Source organism: Coptis chinensis, chromosome 2 (genome assembly GCF_015680905.1).
Source record: "Coptis chinensis isolate HL-2020 chromosome 2, ASM1568090v1, whole genome shotgun sequence".
Classification (NCBI taxonomy): Eukaryota; Viridiplantae; Streptophyta; class Magnoliopsida; order Ranunculales; family Ranunculaceae; genus Coptis; species Coptis chinensis.
The window spans coordinates 68,691,220-68,710,559 of record NC_141457.1 but is presented as its reverse complement, the minus strand read 5'-3'; the positions used below and the strand labels follow the sequence as shown (position 1 = coordinate 68,710,559).

Below are 19,340 nucleotides of genomic sequence, written 5' to 3'. Positions count from 1 at the left end.
CTAAAATTGTTAGATCCATCAAATTTCTCCACATCAATCCTTACATGGTTAATATTCAAAGTCGTATGAGGTGATTTCTCCTTAGACGTCATAGAAGTAGTACCCGATGGAGGATCCGTCGCCATACTTTCTCAAACTTTCATATACCACAAAACAATCAATAAACCAACAAAAGAAGCCCTAGGTAGAACCTTGGCTCTGATACCAATTTGTTACGTAAACGAATGCGGAAGCGTGACAATTGGACAAAGAAGATTGAATGTGGTGATAGAAATCGACAAAAAACAAATCAATTAAAACACTTACCAATGCAAAGCGAATAACCAATAGAAGTGGAGACGAGATTTACGTGGTTTGGCGTTAGCCTAATCCACCAAGCAAAAGAGGAGAATTTTACTAATCAAGAGATAAACAAATAGAGTACAATCACTCACAAACGAATCCCGAAGAATTCACAAACTCTCTCTCACAAATTGAACCTTCCAAATCCCACCAACTGGTCTCGTATTTATAGAGGTGGGTATCAAATTAGAATCCTATTTAGAATAGGAAACCAAAACCTTAACTGTGTTGTTTATCCAAATCTGAGTCGTATACCAACATATACATCATCCCAAAAGTAGTGTTAACTGCGTTCCTTTCACACGATACATTTACCTCGTGCTTTCTTCCAAATGCATTTTTATCAAACTACGCGAGTTTTCCCACTAGTCCTGATATCAAACCATTAATTGAAAATCCACCACCAGTAGTAAAACCACTATTTACACTCTCAACAAGGTCCATCACCAGATCAATCTTTTTTCCACTACCATCTGCATATAGCAAGGGAAGAATTCGAACATCATCCATGATTCCCATATCATATACAACCTGTACTTCTCTTTTAGCTTATTCCAAACTAAACACCTCCCCCTTCTTGGTCTTAAGTCGATGAAGAATAGTTTCAGGCCTGGTATTCCCTTGAGTAGGCTTCAAAGTATTCCTATCAAAAAAACGTAACTTAATTTCATTCACCTCAGCTTCTGAAACTTTCAACCTAACAACACCACCAGAAAGAACTTCAATACCGGAAACGTTTCCGGTATTGAAGTTCTTTCCGGTATTCATTTTGCTATATCTAATGTTATATCTGAATAAGGTTAGTACTCAAACTATTGAGATTGGATATTAAGTAAGAACTTTAGTTTCGCACCCAAATCAAGGACATCAGCCTACTTAAGTATGAGGAACTCACTTTTTGCAGTTTTTCTAATAAATACAACAACAAACAGTAGAATATGGAAATCTTTACACAAGTTACGGAATGTGAAGATACTCAAGGAGGTTTCGTGCCCTGATTCAGCGGTATGAAACATTTTAAATTAATCTCACTTTTGTATGGGCATTGCACTAGTATTTATAGTATATGGTGTTCCTGTCACTGTTGATTTATATCTCAGATTTGTTTTGCATTTGTTTTGCTAAGTCATTTTGACTTTTCCATAGAGTAATAAAATTAAGCTATGTAAAAGATGGTTCCTATGATGTTCTTATCTATCTTGCAGATCGAGGGTACTTGTAATCTCTGTTCGCATATTGATGACATGCATGCTGAAACTTTGGGTGGGAGATTGTCCATACTGAATGAATCTCAAGCTGCTGCTGTGCGTGGTTGTATATTGTCAGCTCGTGTCGTGAAGCTGATGAGAGAAGCCTATGGCTTGGATTATAGGAATAATGCCTCACTTTGTTCTTTTGGGGATCTACTCTTATTTGGCAACGATATGTGCTAGAACTATAGGCTGACCTCTGTGGAGCTTGTTGCATTTGAAAGTCAGATTTTTGTTGTTGTTATTGTTGTTGTTATGATTGTAGGATATATACATATGAGTGTATAACCATATATTATGGTTTTAGTGATTAATACAATTAGAATTTGAGTTTAAGTTGTCTTTGCAAATATTTGAATTCCAATATTTGTAGTGAACAGGGTAATTCAGAAGCCACTGCAGGACAAAAAAAAAACCAAATAACAAGTCAGTGATAGCGTGCAGTGGAGTCATCTTATTAATGGCTTGCACTTTAGGCTATAAGTGGTTCAGCAGCCATAGCTTGTCAGGGATGCTATGTTTGACTTGGCAGCAAAGATAGCAGGAGCTTCAATAGCTTGCACCACAACGCTATTATAGATCTTTCATAACTTTCTTTGGAAGCTATCGTTGCTATCTTTTGTTGTTGTTAACTGTACCAAATACTCCATTCTCTCTATACCAACTATCGATGGAATGTCTCAAATCATTCAAATGCTTCTTGTTAACAGTCTTATTCCAATACCCTTGATAAAATGAATCTTGAAAATACTTTGATGGAAGTTGATTTGCTCCTTCTAATACTAATCCTTTAAAGTCTTTAACCAATACCCTTTCTTCTTCTTTATCTTTTATTATCTCAGTAGCCCGACTAAACAAACTGTCTTTAAGATTTCCTAAAGAGTTATGGTTTTGTTCACTACCACGATGATGATTAGTTATCGATGAGACGAAACGATCAAGGGATTCTTTTGTTTTGTTAAGATTTAAGGATATGGAACAAAAAGGTTCGGGACCGTTAGAGAAGTCTAGAAAGGGAGAAGAAGTTGTTAGGTTTTGGGAAGGTGGAGGAGAAAGGCATGGGATCTTGATAGAAGAAGAGGTGAATCTAAGATCTTGGTTTCTCTTCTTCCCCATTGTTGAGTTCTGTTAATAGGTCCGACGTTAATCAGAGAAGAAAAACCAGAGAGTTTCTATAGGTTTCGAGGTCCCGCCCTATAACTTCGATTCTATAAGAGGTCACATTTCGGATCTAGCAATTTCCGAAAAAATAAAAAGGGAAAGACAACTAGACATGTCTACACAGGGTTCTGTCCTAGGGTTTTGCTCTCAACAACTGAACACCAAGGCAGAAACTACAGAATTTCAACCAATATATCGGAGCAATGATTTTTCCAGTATATATTGTATCAGATATCGGAAAATATCAGACTGATAATCTGATATAATGAGAACAAGACAGAAACTGAAAGAAAGATGAGAATTAATTAGAAATATACTTGTAGAGCCCGTACCTGTACAGCTATTCTCAACTTAAGAAAGCTTATGACACAGCTCTGAAAAACAAATTGTGCTTTCATTTTTCTGTTTGGAGTTCCAACAAAGGAACTCTGTAGTACAAAAAAGATTGGGGTTACAATTATGTCCCAACATTTTATTGGTAAGTACAAACGAATCAACAAATGGAGATTTATAATAAAAGAAATCATGCCATGGAGTTCCTAGGAAAGGCTTCAGTGCCCTCACCACCGAACTGGTAATTTTTGTGCACTTCAAGCAACAGTTCTCTACATGGTACAACAGCCCTGAGTTTCATACAGGCCAAGAAAGCCCCTGAAAGCTTCCTGTGAAGACTATAGGCTTCATCTGGAGGTGGTGTCAGTCTATGCTTCAGCATTGTTGCCCCAAGGTTCGAAACACTTTGAGTAATGTTGGTAGAGCAGAAGTCGTACCCACCTGGCTTTGAAAATGGAAGCCCGACAACAAAACCAGCCTGAACGTGGGCCTCCAATAGAATCTCTGACTCCATTCCTGTGAGAAAACCAAGCCTCCGTGACATCTCAAGCACCACATCTCGGTCAGAGTTTGCGCATGCAAGCACCTGAACCAATAGACACTAAACATTTATATCCATCATCTTCATAACACAACAAAGAATTTTCATGAAATAGCAAAGTGAACTTGCCATTTTTAGGTAGTCATCAACAAAATTCTTCGGGTAATCTCGAGCTGCCCCAAAGTCAATGAGATTGATCATATTCGTTTCTTCATCATATAAGAAATTGCTCCAGTTAGGATCAGTCTGTATGAGAACAAGACAGGGAAATGATACATAAATAAGTTGGAACGAGAAAAGTTAAATAGTCACAGATTGTTCGATTGCACAGTTGAATAGTTTGGTAAAGGAGAGCAATTAAAACGCTAAACAAATAATTACAGAAGAGTAAGAAGAAGTTACAATATTGAATCTACATGTGTCACAATAACCAGTGGAAAAAGATAATTTTTCTTTTTTCTTTTCCTTGGGACCAGTACGAGAACTGAAATTTTCTTTTTAGCAAAAAACAGTTCAAGGATTCTTTGGAACAGAGTCCAAAGAGTTATGATTTCAGAAACTGAAACATTCCGTTCCTCAAAATATACTTATATGTCATCCCACATGACCTCAAATTAGTTTGATGGCAAATTCGTACCAAAAAAGAATACGTGATCCAAACTTTAGGGATCAGCTAAGCAATCATGTTCCTCCGTCTTATTCTTCCCAAAGCCATAACTCATGGTAACTCAAGGTCAACCTACTCTCACCACCTAAGTCCACGCCGTATTCAATCTGCCCTTCTTTATTATAAACTTCGTCAGATATTGTTTTTTATTTGCAAGTTACCAGTTTACGCTGTATGTCGACCAAGCCATCTCCACTAGACTTTCTTAATTAGTGACCTATGGGATACGGAGATTAGTCCACATTCATGGAAACTTCCTTGATTATATCCTACACATACACTTACCACTCATTCTCATCACAGCCCACTGCTGATTCTTGATTCCCTAGCATTCTGCCACATGGCACATAGAGGTAGAATTGATATCACTGCCCTATCTGACTATCTCATAAAGCTTGCAGTCTTAATTATTTTTGCATAGATTTAATGCATGATTTTCTTTTGAACTTTTAAGTTTTAACTACTACTATAGATTTTATGCATTGTAAGTGAGTACAACCAATGTTTTTAAGTGCAAATCAGCCAAGACACTCTAAGAAAGGATTTTGGGGAAGAAAAAAGACAGAGAAGTGGGATAATAGGTTATAAGATCAAGACTGGACCTCTGAAGGCTGCCTACGTATCAAAGTGTGATCAAGTCTCTACGCTCTGAAGCTTTATGTAGTTTAGAAGGAGAAGAATTACCACTTTAGAAATCAATTAGAATCCTTCTAAAACCTTTGTTGTAATTCTCTATCCCTTCTAAATACAGTTGAAATGGTATTTAAATCTTTACTTTGAAAAGAGAACTACCCCCTCAAAAAGTCTTCATAATCATTCTAATAAACATCATTGGTCTTTACCAAAGTGCCTAACAACAAAGAAGTGTGTAGACAGAACCAAGAAACTCAAAAAATAAAAAACACAAACGAGGACTTACTTGCATGAAACGAAGGACAAACAACTCCTTCAGAGTCAGCTCAAGCAACTTTTTTCCAACATAATCACGAGTCTTCTGACTTAATACTGCAACCTTATCAACAGGAACTCCTGTCTCAAGAGAGAATCAACATCTGTTATGCTAAACTAAGGAACTGCCATGTTCACGATGAAAGAAAATTGACACTGGAACAATTAAAGTTTAAACCGCTGTATAGTCATGAGTAGCATACAAATACTTTTAATCCTTGTTATGACTCTTTTGCTAGAAAAAATGCAAAGGAAATATTTAATCATCGTGATTACCAGAGACAAGTTCTGTCGTTATAACTCTTCTGCTACAAAGATCGTCAATGACTATAGGCACATATATTCCTTCATAGTTGGACAGAAGATCACGGAACCGTTTTTGGTTTATTGCCTCCAATTCATAGTTGCACTCACGAGATAATTCCTCCTTAGCTACCTGCAAAGATTCAAGGCGAAACTTTAAAATGCATTCTATAAGTGGTATAAAATGAAGTATTTTGTGATACTGTCCAGTGGCCTACTGATCAAGCCTTGGAGGTTTGGGCCCAAGTTCTTGGGATCAAATCCCACCTTCAGCTGGAACCCCATTAAGATTTGGGGAAACAAAGTTGTAACTATCATCAAAAGGTATTTGGTGACACTGTCTTAAATCGGTAGAATCATATCACATATACCAAGGAAACACTGAATATAAACTTTAAATCCGATAGGGAAACTGGAACAAAGGGACAGTTTAGTCTGAAACTTCAACATTTCAAAATTTAGGATTCCAGTAGATTTCTACAAAAAAAAATGCCACTCCAGTACGCACCGGCATTTACCTTCATGGCACTATCAAGATAAAGCCCTTCCGGAATAAGATTTGTATAATCCAAAAGCAGCTTCACATTCTCAATATCACTTCCAATGCTGTCTGCCACACCAGGATATTGTATCTTCATTGCAACCTGCATACCATCCTTTGTGACCGCTCGGTGTACCTGAATATTGCTTCTGACAGGTAAGGGCCAGAAAATAGATAGCAGATGCAATTTAAAACTAAAGAAAATCTAAACCACTGTAAGAAGTATAGCAACCTTAAGTACAAAGTATTCAATAAAGGACAGGTATGGGTAAGAACTTGCATGTGTGACTAATTGAGATGTCATATACAAATACACCTACTGTGGGGATAGAAAATCTTGGGATGCAAATCTAGGAAGATAACAAAAGACAAGCACACCACATGCAGTATACGCAGTTCATAAAGTGAGACAGTCGTGAAATTTTTTTGAATCAACAAAGTATAAATCAAACTTTTATCTGTACAAAATCACTCTCTTTGCATTACAGTTTATCCAAAGGACGAAAAAAAATAGAACAAGTCAAGTATATGTACAAAGCAACATCATTACAATAAGGCAAGTCAATTGAACTAACATGTGAGGGACGCATTCCACTAGCTACATCACTTCATAAGATGGTATTCGGTTCTATCTTTCAAAAACTTTTCTACGTACTGAAAATAAGACTGCATAATCAAATTACCTGACCTATACTAGCAGCAGCCAATGGCTCATAATCAAAACTCTGAAGCTTTGATGTCCAGTTGGTTCCTAATTCAGCGGCCAGAACTTCATTGAGTTGGCTCTTAGGCATAACATCAGCCCCTTGACGGACAATATCCAAAGCTGCCAAAATCTACAAGTGGATGAAAGAAAAAGTTAAATTCGCAAGCAATTAACAGCATTCAGAGTCTTTCCCAATCTTGCAGACAAAGTAGAACATATGCATTAGAGCAGGAAATTGACCTCTACAAGAGTATCTAAATTAATATAAGTGTACAAGTGGAAGGCCTGTCCAGCATTGCAGTCAATAGAAGTAATAAAAGGCTCTCCTTCTTGGTGGAAAACAATGTCTAAATATGCAAGAAACCAAAACAAATTTACCCATTCTCACTATACTTTTAGCAGTTTCAGAGCTCAGAAGCTTTAGTTTTCAGTAGTTTCACAAGTCCTTTAAGTATTTACTCAACATATTTCTTTCCCACAACACAACAAATCAACTCCTTAAAAAGATAAGAAGTGCCAAACAATGTCATAAAGGACTTCTCAAAACAATAACTAGCGCAAACCACCTGGTTACACAACAACGAAAGCCTCCCGCTAAAAAGATATGAGGCCTATAAAACAATATCAACTAGAAATAAACAAATACAAATTCTAGCTACATAATTTACAGTTCACCAGCTTGACTATCAAATTATGCATGTAATCCATTTACACACTAACATGAATGTAATTAAGTAACAGACTAATAGTTAATCAACAAAATACCGGTGCAGGTACAAGAGATTCATCCTGTATACTCAACATCTGCCCCAACTTAAGTGCAGCTCCACGCATTCTACACAATCCAAGTGCCAAACGCTCCGCATTTTGTTCAGACAAAAAGGGTGATAAAGCCGATTGTTTATCTTCTGTCATAGGTGTTCCATACACAAGCCTTTTCGTAGACTCTTGTAATGTCCCCCATGCTAGCCCCGCTCCTAAACCCGCAAACCTTGACAACACATGTCTACTAATCAGTAACACATACATAACTAAATAACAAAGTAGAGGACAAGTAAAATTTTCAATGCCATACCCAAGGGCTCTACTGAAAGGTGTTGAGGGAACTCTCCTCTCTCTAGGCTTCCTTCTCTTTCCAGCTGGCACCGTAACCGGCCCCACATCATTTTCAACACCAACAACATTTGATTCCAAAACTACCCCTTCTATCTTCTCTGTGACCGGTGTTGATGTTTTTTCTTCATGTGTGAAGTAAACTATTGATTCTTTTGTTGGAATAGGTGGTAGTTGAGAAACGGTTTTCTGTTGGTGGATTTTTTGGCCTTTAGTGAAACCAATTGTGTCTGTGAATAATTTTTTAAGAGAAGAGGATATTAAGGTTTCTAGATTGGTACTTGTTTTGGCACTAGTTTGTTTGGCGTATTCTTTCGCTATTAGATTTACGCCGTTAACTAGTCTTCCAATGTCTCGAAACGAGGAGGGAGATGTCATGGTTATGGTTGGTGTTTGTTTTTTTTGGCAGTATGCGTGGGCACGCTATTTTAGAACTGGTTCATGGGTGCTCCAAAATGTGGTGTATTGGATACGTACGTGTACGTTGTTACGAGCCACACACGGACCCTGGGCTGGTATTTCAGTCAAATTAGTTGTTGAAAGTACTAAGGAATGAGTGAATGAGCGGTATGTGTAAAATCTCAATTCCCAAATAAAGAAACAAGGTTTTTGGTTTTAACTCGGTTGAGTTAAACTCCCTCCCATCGACCCATATCACATAATCTCTCTATTATTTAGGTCTCGTTAAATGACCTTTCTATTTTCTAAAAAAGAGATAAAATCTGGTCTGTTTTTATTTCCCATTTTATCTTATTTCCTTTTTTACCCTTTTGGGATTGAAAATTTCCCGACTATATGTAAATGTATTTTTACATAGTCATATATATATGTAAAACTATATTTGCATAGTCATTGAAACTATCAAAACTTAAATTTATATAGTAACTTTTGGGATTGAAAATTTCCCGACACATGACAGAATATATGTAAATATATTTGCATAGTCATTGAAAATTTCCCGACTATATGTAAATGTATTTTTACATAATCATATATATGTAAAATTATATTTATATAGTCATTGGAGCTATGAAAACTTAAATTTACATAGTACCTTTTGGGATTGAAAATTTTTCGACGACACCATACATAATATAAATTTAAATTTTCCTATGAAAAAAAAATCATATGAAAGTTTAAATTTAAATAGGTTAAGAAGATTGTGTAATTTTATACTGTCGTGGACAGAATATAAATTTAAATTTTCCTATGAAAAAAAAATTTCATATGAAAATTTAAATTTAAATAGGTTAAGAAGACTGTGTAATTTTATATTGTCATATGTAAATACAAATTTACATAGGATGACGTCAGCCCGGTTTGTCCTTAAACCGAAATTATAAGTAAAGATTGATGACGTCAACCCGGTTTTCACAGGGGTTTTTTTGTTTGTTTTGGCTTTGATATTATGTTTTAAATAATAGGGAGGTTTTATGTATTTGTTCGCTTACAGGGGGTTTTTGTGCAACCATTTAAGTACCAGAGAGATTAAACCCATTGTCTGATTCCCAAATCACACTGAAATTTCTACTATCAGTGACACTCTCCATACCCAATTATTATAGGTTGCAAAGTCTCAATTCCTGAATATTTAACCCCAAATCTTCTTTGTTCAAAACAACTCTATAAGACATAATTTTTTTATAATCACTCACAAAGACAAATTTCGGGTGAAAATAACCCTGAAAACCAATTATCGCATGAAAATAACCCTTAAGGACAAATGACCCAGATTTGAAATAAATATTTTTTGATTTTACCTTTTATGTCATTTTACTATGAACAATGAGTGTTTATACCTTCTGCTGATGTATGAACAATGATTCATACCCAAATAGGTGAACGTACCTTATACAATATATTGATGTATGAACAATGATTATTCATAGATCATGTTAAGGTATAAACAATTATTTTTCATACTCCAATAGGTGTTCTTACGGATTGTTCATAGATCATGTTAAGGTATGAACATTGATTGTTCATACCCAAAATAGGTATGAACAATGATTGTTCATACTTCAATAAGTGTTCTTATTGATCATACATTATATTTAGGTATGAACATTGATTGTTCATACCCAAAATAGGTATGAACAATTATTTTTCATATATGAACAATTATTGTTCATACTCCAATAAGTGTTCTTATTGATCATACATTATGTTTAGGTATGAACAATGATTGTTCATACCCCAAATAGGTATGAACAATAATTGTTCTGAACAATAATTGTTCATAAGCTATGAACAATCATTGTTCATACTCCAATAAGTATTCTTATTGATCATATCTATGAACAATATAGGTATGAACAATTATTGTTCATAGCTCATGTTGACGTATGAACAATGTTCATACCCCAATAATGTTCTTATTGATCATACATTATGTTGAAATATGAACATTAATTGTTCATACCCTAAATGGGTATGAACAATGATTGTTTATAGCTTATGTTTGATAAAGCACCGCCTTAGATTAGATCTTCTGTTCTCATTATGTAAAGTTTTATTTACGCACATGCATGTCACATGATAGGGCACCTTGTAAACATGTATATATACATGACTTTAGGTGAATGAAAGATATTGAAAACCTAAATTCAACAATGTTGAGGTATAAACAATGATTGTTCATACTCCAATAGGTGTTTTTACTGATCATATATGTTGAGGTATGAACACTAATTGTTCATACCCCAAATAGGTATGAACAATCAGCAATGATTGTTTATATGGACAATGAATGTTCATAGCTCATGTTAATGTATGAACAGTGATTGTTCATACTATATACACCAGGTCGTTTCGGTTGGGCCGGCCCGTTTATTATTTCGTACTAGGGGTATACTTGGCATTTCATGTACCCGAGCCATTTTTAATTTCACATCAAGGGTATACTTGAACTTCCATCTACCCGGTCCTGGTGAGTGATTAAAAAAAAAGGTGTCCTTACGAGTTACTTTCTTTCCCGATTTGTCCTGGAGAGTTTCTCTATGTTGTTTGTAATTGTTCAGTGCACCCAACAAGGTTCATTTTTAGCTTCATTTATTTAATTTATCTTTTTTCTCTAGATGTTGGTTGTAGGTTTTTATAGCTAGTTCTTCCAGGTGCTAAACTAGTATAATCTCACATTACAATTGTATTGGCAACACCCACCCTGTTTCTCAATATTAGTGTATAAGACTTTAGTAATAAAGTGTAGAACGATGCAATTGTGTGTGAGTGTGCATACGGGGTGGTTTCTTACGAGCACTACAAGCAATGAAAACTCAGACCATGTTGTAGGATGAAATGGAGACCATGTTGCTTTGCTGCACCACTCAAAATAGATACTAAGAACTTAGCAGACCCGCAGAGAAGTTAGATTCTTGTTGTTCTTTAAAGCCTATAAGTTATTGTGAATGGATCAAGTCATGGAAAGTGGTTGGATGGTGAAAAGCAGAGGAGCTAATGATAGGATCAGTAGGTTACCAGACGATGTTTTGATTGAAATCCTTTACTTTCTTGACATGAAGGATATCGTAAAGACTGGTGTTCTATCAAGACGATGGGAACATCTCTGGACTAATATTTGGTTTCTGGATTTTTGTGGACCATCAAGTTGTGAGAGAGAAGCACGGGAGAAGTTTGTTGGCTTTGTAAACTAAACATTATCTTTCATAAAAGCAACATCAAATACTTTGGACTTACATTATGTAAAGTCCTGTCATTCGGTATCGGTGAAGAAGATGCTAAAAGATTTAAAGAATTCTGCTTGCATGTAGATAGATGGATTCATCAAGGCAGTGACAAGAAAAGTTGAGACGGTCATCCTAGATTTGTACAAGTACAAAAGCTTACATTGCCCAAAGGCTCATCAATCCTGAAAGGAACTTAGTCTGAAAGCTCTTGCCAATGCACCATTTTGAGCAAACCCACCCGCCTCCACTTTGTCTATGAAGACTTGTTTTCGTTCCTTGGTCCACCTATCATAGTAGCCCGAAAACTCACCTAGCCCAAAGGCCCATCACATAATTACACCGGAAAGAAATCTCAACCAATACTTGGTGGGATTCAAACTTGCAACCTCTTCCATGAGGAGAGGGGTACACAACCAATTTGGCCTATTAACTATTTTTTTTTAACAAAAAATTGTGAAAATTTAAAAATACAACTTCAATTTTCTTAATAAATGTATAAAGCAATATTGATTGACCTTGAATACTATGGGTGAAAATCCTGGGTCTGTCCCCTGGACACAACCTTGTTGTGGTATTGTCAGTCTTTCACGGTTTCTTTTTAGATTAATGCTCTTTTTGGTTGGGTTGCGTAGTTTATGATATATCAAATTGTCTTTTGAATTTGTAGTTCACTGATGAATATCTTCAAGAACATGATTTCAATGAAGCAAACTACTGGAATTCGATGCTGACATCTCCTTGTCTGATGAAGGCACTTAAGTGTGTTCATATATACGACTTCGCTGGTGGATCTTCATTCGAGACAGTTTTATTGGAGTTTCTTCTTAGAAAGGCACTTGTTCTGCTCACAATGCTTATTTACAGTGAAAAAACAAAGCATTCTTCTCAGGATAGACCCCAATCTGCATAAAATGATATATCAAAGTTAACTGAAAAGGTTTTAAGTTTCCAAAAAGCCTCTCCCGGAGCGACAATTTCATTCCTTTAGAAGCAGTTCACTAGTTGTATTCGTATGTACTTGTAATGTGTATATTGTGGTATTTTTTTTTTGTTCCTCCTAAAGATATACTATGAGTGTGTTTGCTATGATGGAAACACTATGGAAAGAAAAGGAAAATAAGAGTGGTCCAACTTTTCCATAGTTTTTAAGGTGTTTGTTTACCCCTAGAAAGGAAATGAGTTTTTCTATAGGGAAACAAAATCACGGAAATGGAAAAGGTTTTGTGTCCTTAATTAACCCCTGAAAGTTTTGTGGAAAGAAAAAGAAATAGATAGCTAGGGACTTACTACTAGCACACCCAACAATACAATTATTCATTTCCATAACTTTTGCAAACAAACATGATTATTCATTTCTCCAGTTTTTACTTTTCTTTTCCCAGTTTACCAAACACATACCATATAGAATTATTTCATTTCCTTTCCATTCCATAGTGAACCACCCATTTTATTTCCTTTCTTTCCCATGAGCTAAAATTTAACAAACACACCCTATACATTCTCTTCCGAAAGGCATGGTAGGTTAGGCTATACCCTAATTGTTTACATCTAATTGTCATTGTTACAAGTCTTACAACTTTTTTATTATCCAGCTCCTTTGCGAGTGTACTGAGTTTTGAAGCTCGTGCCACGCACTATGCTAAGCAGACAATTAGCAATTTAGCACTTGTTGCCACCCCAAGCTGCTCTCGAGTCTCAACTAAGACAGGGAATGGGCGGACAGGCCAATATCCGAACCCAATCCCGATTGATACTAAACTCAGTAATTTAAGTAGGCAGTACTGCCGGTAGCCACTAGCCACACAATGATGTTAGTGCGTGGAACTGTCATTGTCACTCTTAATATATCTCACCGACATACAAATACATTCCAATATATATGAGTACATATCCAATATCTCGCCAAATTCCAACATTAGGGCTTGAACAAGAATGGCAAATATTGAGGAAGATGATAAATCCAATGGCGAAATTAAGGTTAAGAATGACACTGAACTAACAACCTTTTTCTGTGACGAGTTAATTTCTGAGATTTTAATGAAAGTCCCAATGAAATCACTTTTCAAGTCCAAGTGTGTGTCGAAAAACTGGCAAAGTTTGATGTTAGGAAACTAGTCCATTATTGTCATTAGGAAACTATGGTTATTTCTATTAAGAGTCATAATTGATTTAGGAAGTTGAGTCTAGGTAGAAGTCGGCTATGCTTGTCTATTTAAAGAGAATGATTGTAATTTAGTTGGGAGTTCAGAAATAATATTAAGAATTTAAGGTAGTTTATTTGGTCGATCTCTAATCAAAAGATCAATTGGTGGTTTGATCTCTAATTCAAAAGATTAATTTAGGGTTCTTAGTTAATTTGGTTAAGGATCATATCATCTGGTGTCAGAGCGATCGGTCCTATCATCATCTTCATCAGGTATCATACACGTATTGTTCACCGGAATTACTGTTTACATGTTATTCATCGGGGTTACTGTTCACGTCACTGTTTACAAGAGTTACTGTCTGGAATCGTTGTTCACGTCAGAGGGTTGTTGTACACGTCACTGTTCATCAGAGTTACTGTTGACAGCAAAGAAACAAAGTTACGCAAGTCTTTTTTGGGTACAATTTTTTTTTTTCTCTCTTCCAAACAATGGTGCAAGTTACTGTTAAGGAGGTTAACGAACGTCTCGATGCGATCAAACGCAAGTTGGATCAACAACATGCCGAATTCAACACCAACTTGCATAATATATCTACACAAAGAGGTGAAGGCAATTACCGATATTATAGGTGCGCACAATGATCAAGTTACTAAATTAACCAAGAGTGTGAACTCTCTTGTGGCCCTTTTCACCAATCCAACAACCGCTCAAGTTCCTACCACTCTACCGATCGTTGTCCCTACCAACCCAACGACTACTCAAAATGGTGAACAACTCCAAGAAGTTCCTCGAGTTCCTTTTGTTTTTCCTACTCTCGATGATCCACTTCAACGACCATAATTTTGAATAATCAACCCCAAAGAGATCATCTCATTGGCCACGTCCCTATTCAACAACCAATTCCACAAGGTGTTCAGCAAAATAGGGAAGGTATACTCTTTCAGGGGCGAACACTTCGCATTGACTTTTCCAAATTTTGAATGTAAGGATCCTGAAGATTGGCTCTTTCGTACTAAACAATATTGAGAATTGTGTCATCTTTCTAATCAACAAATCGTTTATATTACTTCTATTCACTTAACTGGTGATGTTATTGTTTGGTATCAATGGATGCGACAATCTATTGGTCTTATGACTTGGTTGAATTTTTCTCATGCACTTTATGTTCATTTTGGTGATAGCAAAAATTTGGATCTATGTGGTTTTCTCTCTAAACTTCAGCAAACATGTTCAGTTCGTGATTTTCGAAAGGAATTTGAATGACTCGCCAATTTGGTTTCTTGCCTTCCAGAGGTACATTTAATCAGTATGTTTGTTTTCGGGTTACGTGATGATATTAAAGCTTGCAAGCGCACTCTTTGTTCTATTATGTTAACTTAGGTTTTTTATATGGCCCTTGCAAAAGAAGAGGAATTTATTGCTATCCAAGAATATTCGCAAGATCATTCTATTCGTTCTCCAGTTGCTAAGTCTACAAGCACCATAGCTAAACCAACAACCACTTTTGAGCTTTGACACTTATCATGGGTTAAGCAACAAGAGCGCCGTCGTAAGGGCTTGTGTTTCAATTGTGACAAAATTTACAAGCCAGGACATCAGTGCAAACATTCACAAATTTTCTTTTTAGAGGTTAAGCCTTCCACCTTGATTGGCGATTCTTCCATTGCTCAAGACATCACGTGACTTTCCCAATGCATTGTTGTCAATAGTTTCGGCTTGGGGACAAGCCAAATTTCTAGGGCGTAGAAATGTTAGAAAACTAGTCCATTATTGTTATTAGGAAACTATGGTTATTTCTATTAAGAGTCGTAATTGATTATTTAGGAAGTTGAGTCTAGGTAGAAGTTGGCTATGTTCCTCTAGTTAAAGAGAACGATTGTAATTTAGTTGGGAGTTCATAAATAATATTAAGAGTTTAAGATGGTTTATTTGGTCTCTAATCAAAAGATCAGTTGGTGGTTTGATCTCCAATTCAAAATATCTTTTTAGGATTCTAGTTAATCTGGTTAAAGATCCTATCATTTGATTTCCAGTAAACCATTCTTTAAAAGATTCTTAACAAAAACAGCCCTTTGTCCTATTAGTGGGTTTTTTTTTTTATAATGATCGCAATGGAACTGTAAATTTTCATAGTTTGAATAGTGGAATAATAAATGATGTCAATTCAAGCTTAGTTTTCTCCAACGATCAATTATGGTATTGCCGTCTAACAATGGGCGTCTACTACGTATTGAAAAAATGGAAGAAACACGTTGGTACTCAAGTCTTGATGACTGTATTTGTTTTTTGGTGTGCAATCCTTTTACTAAGCAATGGGTGGGACTGCCTAAACTTTATTGGGGATGATATAAATGTGCCCATATGTATAGCTATCAAAATGAGAAAAATAAAGAATGTTATAATGGACAAAGATGTAGCGAATTTTATTATATAATGTGTTGGAAATTAGTGTATATTCTTCAGAGACGGGAAAATGGGGGGAATCTAAAATTGCCCATAATCTTGGTTATTGTTTCGCTCTAGATCATAGTTTTTTTTTTTTTTGGATGGATGTAATTATATATGGAATGAATATTGATATTAGTTGTATATTTATGATATAAAGAGAGAAAGTATCCGGTTTGTGAAACTTCCTAATAGTATTGTTGTTGATCCTATGTTCATGGGTGTATCGCTCGGTTGTTTCTACTATGTTGGGATCTGTCCAACTAATATTGATCTATGGGTTCTTAGCGAAGGAGATAAATGGTTGTTGAAGCATAGCATCAAGCGTGACGCCATGATAAATAAATATGATAAGGCATATTGTCCATTTGTTTAACATCCATTGAATCGGGAGCTTGTTTTAGTAATCTGAATCTGGAACCCAATGGATCAGTCATCCCCTACTCCGTTCCAGCATGGCTTCCTTGGTTATAGAAAATCTAGTGAGTTAACAAATAGAAATACTTTTTTAATTATAATTGCCATTCCTTAAAGAGTTTTTTCTATAGTTTATTGTCATAATTATGCTTTGTTTCTTTTAAGAGAGAAAATTTGCTTTCCCCTTTGTGTATAGAGTCATTAATTTAGTTTATTTATCAAGTTAGTTCTTCCAGTTTGAGAGAGAAAACTAGGCTTTCCTTTGTTTTTAGACCCTTTTTTGTTGTTTCTTTGATGATGGCTTCAATTGCATTATTTTCGACTTGTAGGTCGATTCCTATCAAAATTCCTCCTCCCTTCTATTGTATACTGCTTGATTGGTGCTATGCTACTGCCAGTTCGGCAGGGATGGTCGGTGCGGAAGAACTTCATAGTCATATTACCACTTGGGACACCCCCATTGACTCTTAATAAGATTACAATTTTCTAGGTCACTTTGTTAGACGTGTCCAAACACAAGTGGGCACACGTACTTCAATTGGATATGTGATGTGAGGACACATAATGATTAACCTAGTTGTTTCTTTTTAGCTTGGTTTCTATTTAGGTTATTAGTAGTTTCTAATTAGGAATATAGTTTGGTTTCTATTTAGGTTTCATTGATTGTTTACAAAAGAAATGCAAGGACTTGATTTATTATTAGATTGAATTTGTGAAATTCATTTTTATTCATTAAACCCTAGTTTTGGGTATTTTCATACATTGTGTATCTATTGTTCTCCCTTTCGCGAAAAAGATACATTAAATTGGTATCATAGCCCAACAACTTTCTCGGTTAATTTGCTATCGCAAATCAAGAATGAGGTCATGGCCAACCTCCCGAAGTTAATACAAGGCTGAATTGAGTAGAAGCCGCGATATTGGATATGCAAAAGATGACCCAGAATCCAAAAGGAAAAGGAAAAGGAAAAGCAATTGATGTTGGGCAGACTTTAGAAGTTAAGAATTGGTTGCAGAAGCAAATTAAACTTGCCTGCCCAAGACTCCAATCTCAATACTAACTCTGATAATTTGTCAAGCTCCTCACTTCCTTAACTCTCACATCATCACCATCATGCACCCTCGCGCCATAACTCTTCAGCTTCAACTTCACATTCTAAAGCTATCGATTTGGGTGTTTCTCACATCCCCAAACAGTAACAAGTGGACAATCACAACAGAGAGGAATCACCTTCAACCCCATCATCTCCTATTCAAAAAGATCAGCGACATCTTCCTCCTATTACTCATTTTCAAGGCAAGGCCTTGGAAACTTAGCTTTATTATATATCAACATAGAGGTGGTGATAAAAATCCCCAACCACCACTTTGAGTTCGAAATCAGAAGCACAAAGGTGGTTTGCTGCCAACAATTAACCATCTTCAGGGTATAAATAAGTTTCCCGCTAATCAACATCATGGTTTGACTCCAACTCGAGAGAGACAAAGAGAAGCAGTGAAACCAAGAAGAGGTGTTCGAAGAGACAATGACTTTCTGATTAGCTCCCAAATGTGTGTTTTATTACCTTTACATTACTGCATTACAGCCCTTTTTACGCATAATAAATAGACAACTCATAGCTTTTACTGCTTTTGTAGGTTACAAGCTAATTCAGATGACTTATCATAAAAGCTGCATTTTAGCCCCCAAAGGAGCCTTATTAACGTATATTATGAAGACTTAAGCTGCTATGAAAAAGTGTTAAAAAAATCAAAGTCAAAGTCAAAGGTCAAAGGTCAAGGACTCAAAACCAGATGATTGATAGTCATGTCATTAACTCAGAAGACTGAAGATAGATGACCTTGCTATAAAAGACAACTTGCTTAAAACCTAGCTTGCTTAAGAAGATAGAGAAAAAGCAAAAGCAAAAGCAAAAACATAAAGGAAAAGCAAAAAGCAAAAAGCAAAAAGCAAAAAGCAACATAGTGAGGTGTCTTGATTTTAGAGGGAGAGGGCAAATCAGTCATTGGAAAAAGGTGTAATATAAAAGCCAAAAAGTAGGATGAGAGAGAGCACCTAGACTCAATCTATGGTCATGTAGGAGTAGAGTCGATTTTAATTTCAAGTCCTTGACATTTTCAAGTTTATATTGCTTTATTTACTTTTGTTCTTCAATACAGCTTTTCAATTTAAGTTTGTTCTTCAAGTTTCAATCCAAGTTGTTCTTCAGTACAAGTTTTCCATTCAAGTTGTTATTCAAGTTTCAATACAAGTTTTCATTCATCAATACAAATTTTCCATTCAAGTTTTTAGTCAAGTTTCAATACAAGTTTTTAATCATTCAAAAACAAGTCATGACCTTTAAGAACTACTACCTTCTCACCTTCATAAACTCCCATCAATCCATCTCTAAAAATATGGTGAGCCTCAACACAAACTCCCACAATACTATTACTTCACTTTCTCACTCCTGATGGTCGGGCTTAATTAGGGAATAACTAATGGGCTTCTAACCACCCTGCCCACAAACGTTTTAACTTATAATGCCCAACAACACAATTTGAGGCCTACCAATCAGTATGTCAAGGGTCTAACAACTAATGGGCATGGCCAACAGGATGCACCTTACATACTTGATACATCTGACTCTCCACCAAGTAATACACCGCGAAGAAATCACCACCAACCTCGCCATAACACCCCTGATTTTGATCCGCCAGATCCTTCAGATTCTTCATCTGGTCCTTCTCCACCACGTCA

At 35.9% G+C, this 19,340-nt stretch overlaps 1 protein-coding gene and 2 long non-coding RNA genes across 3 annotated transcripts; 2 read left to right on the top strand and 1 right to left on the bottom strand.

Annotated features, from left to right (window-relative positions):
• The first annotated feature begins 1,002 nt into the window (after positions 1 to 1,002).
• Positions 1,003 to 1,685, top strand: LOC147517395 (uncharacterized). Its single transcript, XR_015211427.1, has 3 exons — positions 1,003 to 1,141; positions 1,247 to 1,347; positions 1,548 to 1,685. It is a non-coding gene; the product is annotated as an uncharacterized LOC147517395 (long non-coding RNA).
• Positions 1,686 to 3,037: 1,352 nt separating this feature from the next.
• On the bottom strand, positions 3,038 to 8,359 carry LOC147517394 (protein ABC transporter 1, mitochondrial-like). The gene is made up of 8 exons (XM_086589609.1): positions 7,868 to 8,359; positions 7,558 to 7,783; positions 6,770 to 6,922; positions 6,064 to 6,222; positions 5,519 to 5,678; positions 5,214 to 5,323; positions 3,757 to 3,873; positions 3,038 to 3,672 (listed from the first exon to the last, which is right to left on the bottom strand). Exons 1-8 carry the CDS (start codon positions 8,281 to 8,283, stop codon positions 3,277 to 3,279), a joined length of 1,737 nt encoding a protein of 578 aa, XP_086445735.1. The 5' UTR covers positions 8,284 to 8,359; the 3' UTR covers positions 3,038 to 3,276.
• A 5,518-nt stretch (positions 8,360 to 13,877) lies between these two features.
• On the top strand, positions 13,878 to 17,553 carry LOC147517393 (uncharacterized). Its single transcript, XR_015211426.1, has 2 exons — positions 13,878 to 16,665; positions 16,930 to 17,553. It is a non-coding gene; the product is annotated as an uncharacterized LOC147517393 (long non-coding RNA).
• Positions 17,554 to 19,340: the final 1,787 nt, after the last annotated feature.

Coding starts and splice junctions, on each gene's coding strand:
- LOC147517394 (XM_086589609.1), bottom strand. CDS start 8,283: ATGACATCTCCCTCCTCGTTTCGAGACATTGGAAGACTAGTTAACGGC. Junction 5,324..5,518: donor AACGACAGAACTTGTCTCTG/GTAATCACGATG, acceptor CTCTTGAGACAG/GAGTTCCTGTTGATAAGGTT. Junction 3,874..5,213: donor TTGTCCTTCGTTTCATGCAA/GTAAGTCCTCGT, acceptor GTTCTCATACAG/ACTGATCCTAACTGGAGCAA.